The sequence below is a fragment of the Pyrus communis genome, chromosome 11 (genome assembly GCF_041283825.1).
Source record: "Pyrus communis isolate YQ-2024b chromosome 11, ASM4128382v1, whole genome shotgun sequence".
NCBI lineage: Eukaryota > Viridiplantae > Streptophyta > Magnoliopsida > Rosales > Rosaceae > Pyrus > Pyrus communis.
This window is the reverse complement of record NC_142575.1, coordinates 17,039,117-17,047,378: the sequence shown is the minus strand read 5'-3', so window position 1 is coordinate 17,047,378 and position 8,262 is coordinate 17,039,117. Positions and strand designations below refer to the sequence as shown.

The 8,262-nt window shown below is 34.9% G+C and overlaps 1 protein-coding gene across 1 annotated transcript; it reads right to left on the bottom strand.

Moving 5' to 3' along the window:
• Nucleotides 1–1,584: 1,584 nt before the first annotated feature.
• FUS12 (proteasome family protein) lies at nucleotides 1,585–7,993 on the bottom strand. The gene is made up of 12 exons (XM_088679442.1): nucleotides 7,645–7,993; nucleotides 7,425–7,517; nucleotides 7,240–7,318; nucleotides 5,217–5,457; nucleotides 5,060–5,134; nucleotides 4,832–4,966; nucleotides 3,603–3,790; nucleotides 2,928–2,996; nucleotides 2,756–2,846; nucleotides 2,497–2,631; nucleotides 2,194–2,306; nucleotides 1,585–2,078 (listed from the first exon to the last, which is right to left on the bottom strand). The coding sequence occupies exons 1-12, from the start codon at nucleotides 7,652–7,654 to the stop codon at nucleotides 1,988–1,990; spliced, it is 1,320 nt and encodes a 439-aa protein (XP_088535568.1). The 5' UTR covers nucleotides 7,655–7,993; the 3' UTR covers nucleotides 1,585–1,987.
• Nucleotides 7,994–8,262: the final 269 nt, after the last annotated feature.

The following is an 8,262-nucleotide window of genomic DNA, read 5'->3' as shown; positions in this document are numbered from 1 at the left end:
GATACTTTTGATGTATGTCAACTAAGTATTGTAAGTAAATTGCTTCCAGTTGTTCAATCATTTAATAACAAGAATCATTCAAACTGAGAAAGCAGAACTACTTGACATTGCATATTAAAATTCATTAAAGCTCAATTCACATCATTATGCTCGATAAAAGGAATTAGGGAAGCTCCAATAGAAAAAAATACTTCGAATATGAACTTGTTCTCATTCAATAGTTAGGAGTTCTTGACGATATATGTCAAAAGGAAAGGTGCCGAGTTGGAATCCCATTCTAACTAAGGATTATTGTAGTTCCAGATGATCATATTAATAGTTATATTGACAGTTATCTTGGTTCTCAAATTTGTGTTGATAGTTATATTTAAGCAACATTAACAATTACAGTGACAACTAAGTTACATTTGTGGTGAATATGGCTTAAAACTTAAAAATTTTAGCCCAGAAAATTTAGGTTTTAACCCAGAAACAGCTTTTTTGTTCCAACCCTTTGAACCTAAATTTTTTAGCCCGAGATTATTAAAAAATAAATTTAGGCTAACTTTTTCTTTTAAGTAAATTTTTTTTTTTAAAAAAAAAAAAAATGTACACTATCCTAATTTAATTTTATGAACATTTTAACCAAAAAATATTTAGATTCCGATAAATATTGAAAAATCACTAAATTTGGGTGAAAATTGAGTTAAATAATTTTTTTAATTATTTTAGCCATTTGTTAAATTTGGGTCGTTAGATTTTTTTTTTTTTTTTTTACTGTTAGATTTGATTAAATTCGATCTCAGCCATCGGATTCAATAAATCCTGAGGACATGCCCACATGGGTGGGGTCCCACTGATCACCCCACATCATTTTCTGGACTAAATCCTGGGCTATTTCTGGCTTTATTTTAGGTTTTAGGTTTTAGGTCTAATTTTCCACTTGGGTTGGAATGGATTGGGGGGGAATAGAAGGGGAAAAATAGGCTTTAGCACTTGGGTTGGAGTTGGTCTTATAGAAGGGAAGTTCTTTCCCAGTTATTATAGGCAAAGCCCCAAAAATACGAGTGCAACTTCTAGAGATGACATATCCCTATAAAAACTGTAATTTTTAGTCATTCCATACCTTGCCAAAAAAATTGATCCTTGTTTAATAACCACACATTGTCTAACCAATTCTCACTCAATATGTTCCTCAAAACATCCGATTCGTGCGGATTCTTCCCCCAACTAAAGAAGAGATCTTGGCAGAATTGCCGCATATGGACCACTACTACAAATGGTACTACACCCTTGATCGTCAAATATCAATTGCTTGTTGAACCCTGTAAATGTGAATTGCGTGAAAGTAAGATACTCCAAATTCGGGAGTCCAAGAGTTTTATAAAACGTTCTTGATGGAAAAAAAAATGTGAACAAAAGATCCCACTGAATTAAATTTGGTCCATGAATCTAAGAAATAGTGAGAATTCTGAATCCCTCTCAATTCGAAAATCCAAGATTTGAATTGATGTCCTTTCATTTAGTCCTAAATTGCATTAATTTATTCGAAAATGGTTGAAGTAGTTGGATAGGAGGATCACTCTGACCATAGCCCTTGGTAAGTTTACCGAAGACGAAAATGATATATTTGATATTATGGATGACTGGTCACAGAGGGACCGCTTTGTTTTTGTGGTATTTCTGAATACAAGCCGAAAGTATTGTAGCCCAAAAGCCTAAGCTGCAAACATGCACTTAAAAATGAAGCCATTACCGATTTCAAAGTGACGCAAAAGCACCCATTAAACAACCCTCCTAAATTGAACGTCGAAAAATGGCTCTACTTACTCCAAATACTTGAGAATATACTGCTCAATAAATCAGCAGCTTATGCATGAAGTTATCAAGCCCAAAAATTAAGTCTATTCACAGCTCATCCAGCATTTTGTCCTCCGAAAGGGGTAAAAGTTGGAGCTCAACTCAGTACATAAGGCACAGTACAGATCTTAAACCATCCAAGCCATTCTCAATATACTCGGTTACTGATAGTTTGGTAAAGAGACCTTAGCTGAGTGTTCCATTTATCTACGGCAGCATACTTCTTCATTCCCTTTGACCTACACAATGTTCACAAATGAATCAGTGGGAATCGATAAGAGAAAGCATTAACATCTACCATGATCCATTATGCATGGATTAAGAATTAAAAAGTACAGATTCAAGGAAACAGACCTGTCACCACGCTCTAAGAGCCGGTTCACCTGATCAATATGTCCATCAATTCGATTATCCAATATAAGTGAAACCAAAAGTTGCTCCACATCTTTCTCCGGAACATTAAGTTCCTGAACATCGACAAACTTTAGTAAGTTTACAGGTGATATGAGGAAGCTAATACTGGTAGCAGCAGTGGCCGTATTGGAAAAATGCATAAATTAAAGTATAAAATAAAACCCATCAAGTATTTGTGAACAGTTAAACAAGCACAACAAGGCAATGGAAAACAAATACGACAAGACAGAACCTATGGATCACCTTTGATATGAAGGGAATCCGAATTCTTGTGTACGGCTTGATAAGTTTGAGCAGCACTTGTGTCCTAACATTCTTCAACAGATCTTCAATATAGTTTCGGATGAATGGATCATCCATAATTGTCCTCCTGTTACTCTGAGAAAGTACAAATACCAACTCAACTAAGTGAAGAAAGAGACGAAGGAAAAATGAAAGAAACACACAAACACCTAGGAAAGGTTAACTATTCACGTAACATCAGGTTAGTGAAGAATAACACCTTAAGAATTTTCTCAAACTCCAGTATCTCATTTCGTTGATATGCTGCAATCAGATTTGTCATTGCCAAGATCTCAGGATCGTTTTTATACCTGTGGAAGAGAAATCATAAGAACAAAGGCAGATGCAAAAACTTGAAAATAAATATAAAACAAAATGTTTTTATAGCTTACGGCTTCGCTTCTTGACCATCAAATGGATTAACTTCTGACTCCATCAGCATATTAGCCAGAACTAAGTACCTGTCAAGCAATGCACATTGAATATGGAAAAATTAGTAAAAAATGTGTAATACTCCCACAAACTAAATCTACTGTAAAACCCAGTCCAGATCAAGTCATGGATGGCTGCAGTATATCAACCTAAGGAATATTTCTCATCATATATCACTAAAAATTTATATTTACATCTGTACTAAGGCGACACATCAAACATGCTACGTGTTGGATAATAAATTTAAACTTTAAAAACAGTTATTTGTCAACAATGTCAAACATACCCTTGGCATAAAGATTCATTGTCTTAAATCCCAATTATGGTACTTATTATCCAAATAGTAATATAGTAAGTGCATTTTACATAAAATTTGACTTCTGATGCATGCTTGAGCTGGCAGATATTTCATGAACTAGACTCCATTATTACCTTATAATCTAAGTTTCATACGCCTCATAGATTATAGTACATAAGAATTAATAGCCTGACCTCTACTTTTTAAAGCTATCAACACTCTATACACACATATACATGAGGGAGAGAGAGACACACAGACAAAATGGGCACCTATTAACAAGTCTAAATGAATGAGAAAAATAGAAAGAAAACAGATGTGCCGCTGGAGAGCATACTTCAAGCATTGTATACGCCTCTGATTCCCAGCTTCATCGTAGTTCTTAAAGGCTTCAAAAAAATCTGTGGCTGCATCTGCCCACTGCCGCTCAGCCATATGCATCTTACCCCCGCACTCACGAATTATTCCCATGATCCTAGGATGAGGTATTGCTGACTTGATTGCAAGAGCTTTTTGGTATAATTGCTGCATCCAATCTAGAGTCAGATGTTGCCCAATCACAACGGAAAACAGGAATATAGAAAATAATAAAAAGTAAATTGCTGGATGATTTATTCCCTACAAAGAGAATGGTAAGGTGGCACTGTTAGCCTTTTACAAAATGTGGCACACAAGCTACAAAAATCCATTATATTCTCCCATCAAAATTCATTCAATGGTGAGGTGTTCTTCCCTTATACTTTAAATGGGCTACATTCCCCTTAAGCAAAATGTATATGTTGTTACACCATCATGAGAAACTTTTATAATCATGCTTGTTGATAATACTGACTAACTGGTCATGAGGGATACAAACAAAATCTTTCAAAATTGCACATGTAAACGTTTGACTATATAAAATTTTGTTTTATATATGCACTTGGTGCTTGGCTAGGACACTTTTGAACATTGGTGAATTTGGAAGAAATGGATATATGAAGGTTTATACATGCAATTCTTTTAGGTTTAGGGTTGGGTAAGGGCCGCTTGGGTATATTGTGGGGGAGAGGAGTCAATTGAGTCCCATACACTACCAATCCAATCACTCTATTCCTCATAAACAATCAAAGAAATTGACCTCTAGAAGATGACAATTCGCGTAAACCTCTAGAGGTCAAAGAAAATGGCGAATCATACACACAAGGATAAGGAAAAAAATAATACTAACAAAATAGCAGAGATCAAACCAAATGATGAATCATGCATACAAACCAAGACATATGCTAACACAGTAATACCAATTCCCCCCCTTGTGCTATTGTAATAAATATAAAAGTGAAACAACACCTGAAAACCAAAACTGATCAACTCAAGCTTAAGTAAATAATGAAATTTATTTTGTAGTTATTATTTGTCCTCCATCAGTGATGAGTATCGCTATTGCTGGTGTAATTCAATTAACCTTTATATCTTTGTTCTTTAATTCATCCAAGTCCTACATCACAGACTAGCAAAAAATGCATATGACATAGAGTAAAAGCGAAATACAGAGCTTAAATATGCATGTCATCCATAGAAGATTCTTACCTTAAGCTTTTTGTTATTTTTAGTCTCAGTGTACATTTGAATCTCAATAGCGTAAACCTCTAGGAGTTGACTTCCTTTCTTTTGGTCATCAGTACCATCTTCCTTTTGACAGGATTTATGGAGTTCCTTCAAAATCTAATAGTTCAACACAGGTTACTCTCAGCCTTTCGAGATCACAATCAGAGCACAATATGATGATAAACGGTGTCATCCAAACAAACGGATTACCTTACTCATTCGCCCATATTCACCCATATCAAACCAAATTTTGCAAAGCTTAAGATTTGTCTTAAACCAAAGTCTCTGCACGAAGACATCAGATTATTGTATTCACATATCATATTGGAAAGAAAAAACTAATGATAAAACAAGGTTATATTATGACCTCATTCTTTGCCTCTTCGAGGGCCTTTAGAGTGGTCTGATAGAACTCTTGCAGGAGACCAAAGTTCTGACTAGCTGAACCAGAAACAAAATCCATAATATTGTTTATACATTTTTCACTGTAATTCCTTGTTACTGCTGATTTGATGTATGTCAACATCACCCTGTATGCATCCATCATTTCTTTATACCTCCCCAGACGATAATAGAGCTTCACGGTTTGCTTCAAGGCTTTAAATCCCCTGCAACATATTAATTTTATTATTACTACTACAATTATTATTAACTAGAAGAAGAACAAGAAACTTTTAATATCAAAAGCTATGTACAAAAACATTAAACACACATTCACACAAAAATTACAATAAAACCAAAACACTCTTAACGCCTGATAGCAAAAAGTCAAAAAACAAACAACTTAACAACACTGCCATGACATCTACAAAACAGATGCAGAAACAAAAAATTCCTCCTGAGACATGCAGAAGCGGATGCCCACAACGCTGACCAAATCTAACTCAATCCCAAAGATCTTCCGCACAAAACCGCTTGAAATACTAAGAAATTCTCCTTTTATGTTCCAAAAATTAACCAACACATTGTTTACCACATAAAGTTAACTGACCTATTGCTAATACTAAACTACGCACAAAACAAAAGGAAGCCAATCTATTGTAAAAGGAACTACCATAAGATTTGAATGTAAACCACCTTGAACAATCAAATGTTCTGGGAGGAACAGACGAACCCTCTTCCACCTTTCTAACAGTGAAATAAACTCTTCCACCTTCAAACTGTAGATTACCACTGACCTTTACCACTGACCTTCAAATTATAAGGAAAATAAACAGAATCTGCACACCTTGCAATACAGCCAAGAGGCAAAGTTGGCTTGACGAGCATAGATGTAAGAAGTGGGAGCAATAAAACAAAAAATATTCTCGGTGATTTCTAGAAAGTGAATGTAACCTAGGAATCGGCATCTCCAGGGAGCTTCCCCCAGCCAACTAACCTCCAGAATCTCACCCTCTGCCTATTACTCACCACAAACTTCCACCAACTTAAACAAATAAATGAAAATATTCCCACTGAATTTAGTAGGAAAGCCGACAAAGTACACAAGTGATTAGAGTACAAAACTTAACCCCCTGGTAACAAATTAAATTATAAGGGATAGGATTTCAAGAGTAATGGAAAAGGAAAGACTTGAGCATAAAGCTTATAATGCACATATTCACCATAAACAAGACATCTTTTTATATCGCTAGTGTACATTCACAAAATAAGGAGCATTAACGGATATAGGTGCAAATTGATGGATGCAAAGAGCTCTAAACCACCAGGTCAACTCTTAACTCAAGTTCAACCGTTATTGTTTTAAGACTTCATGAACCCGCAAAAGCAACCAGAAATAAAATACATCAGAAGGAATTCCAATGTCGAACTGCCACAACCAATAACAAAATGATATGGAGTCGAATAATGTTTAATTTCATCAAATTTGTTTTACCACACTTTAACCACTGATATGGAGTCGAACATGATTCATCATGTTATTCTATATTGCCCCAATTCCCTCCCAGATCATACGTTGTGAGCTGAATTGAAATTGCATAGTTTTGTAAGACAAAGCTTTCTCCCATAGGTAGAAAAGTAGCGACCTAAACAATAGAACTAAATTCATTAAGTTGCCATCGGTTCCAGCATCATACTTCATTCACAATTAAATGGAGACGGTATTGTGATAGAAAACGAGAAGGGAACACAAAAATAAAAAATAAAAAGAACAAAAAAAAAAAATAAGACAACCAGAGGATTGATACGAACGATAGAGAGCTCATTTTCTCCTTCTCACCCAAACACTCAAGATTATACCGATTTCTCACCGAATCCCAACTCATTTCCTCTAAAAAAACTAAAAAAACCAGAAAACGAAAAATGCGAATAGCAACGAAGAATTTAAAATCCTATGGCTGCCAAAACTCATTAACATTTTAGAGCACAAAGTTATTTCGGTTAATTACCACTCGGCCTTCTCAGGCTCCATGCGAACAACTTCATCGAACCCCGAAAGTGCTCCTTCTGGATCTGTCTCAACCAAACCTGAATTTTTTTTTTTTTTTAACAAAAAAAGTCAGGAAAATAAAACCAAAAACCATTCAGTACAAAAAGAGAAAAGGCTGAGAAGAAAACTGAAAGTTAATCGTACCTTTAGAGTTGTAATATTGGTTCTCAATGTCGACGTCCTGTTCCTCAGGTTCCTCATCCGAGTACTCGAATCCGTAATCCTCCATATCAGCATCTGCATACAAACACATAAACAACACGCAATGCTATTATGCATAGAGAATGCGGCATTCACTCACTTCCTTCAGTACTCTTTAGAAACCCTAATCACAAGAAAGACTTTCGTGAAGAGAGAGAGATACCGGAGCCCATGACTGAACAGAACCAAGATAGAATCTAGGTTTTCAAAGCGTTCAGGATTCGGGAGCTACTGAAATCAGAGCAGAGAGAGACCGAAGAGAAAGAGGGTTCGGATTCCTCTTATTAGGGCATTCCGATCGATAGGTGATTGTAATTTTGGACCCACATAGAATTATACACAACTTTTAAAATTTTATAAGAATAACAACCAAACTTTTAAAATTTATAATAAATAACAACCAAAACTTGATATAAGGTTTCGTTTGGCAGTTCAAATGGTTCTAATTATTTTAGTCGAATAAAATAAATAGTTATCGGGTAATACTGACTAAATTAGTCACGGAGTTTGGTGCAATATAAAATGACCGTAGGATTTATATTGTATTTGATACTGAACTTGATAAAAATAAAAAATAAAGTAAAAAAAGCAAATTTATACCTATTGTATTTTTATCATATACATACCTTTTTTTTCTGGGAAATGTTATTGGCACTCCAAAAATCTTATTCTACACTCCCTCACAAGTGTATTTTTCTTTCCAAATATAAAAAGTTTAGAGTGTAGAATGAGATTTTTGGAGTGCCAATAACAATTCTATTTTTTCTTTACAATTTATGAT

Bases quoted from the DNA above. Each gene is read 5' to 3' on its own strand.
- FUS12 (XM_088679442.1), bottom strand. The intron at 5,135-5,216 runs GTCATAATATAA...GTCTTCGTGCAG, and splicing joins TCGAAGAGGCAAAGAATGAG to AGACTTTGGTTTAAGACAAA. The intron at 2,847-2,927 runs GTAAGCTATAAA...TCTCTTCCACAG, and splicing joins GATGGTCAAGAAGCGAAGCC to GTATAAAAACGATCCTGAGA.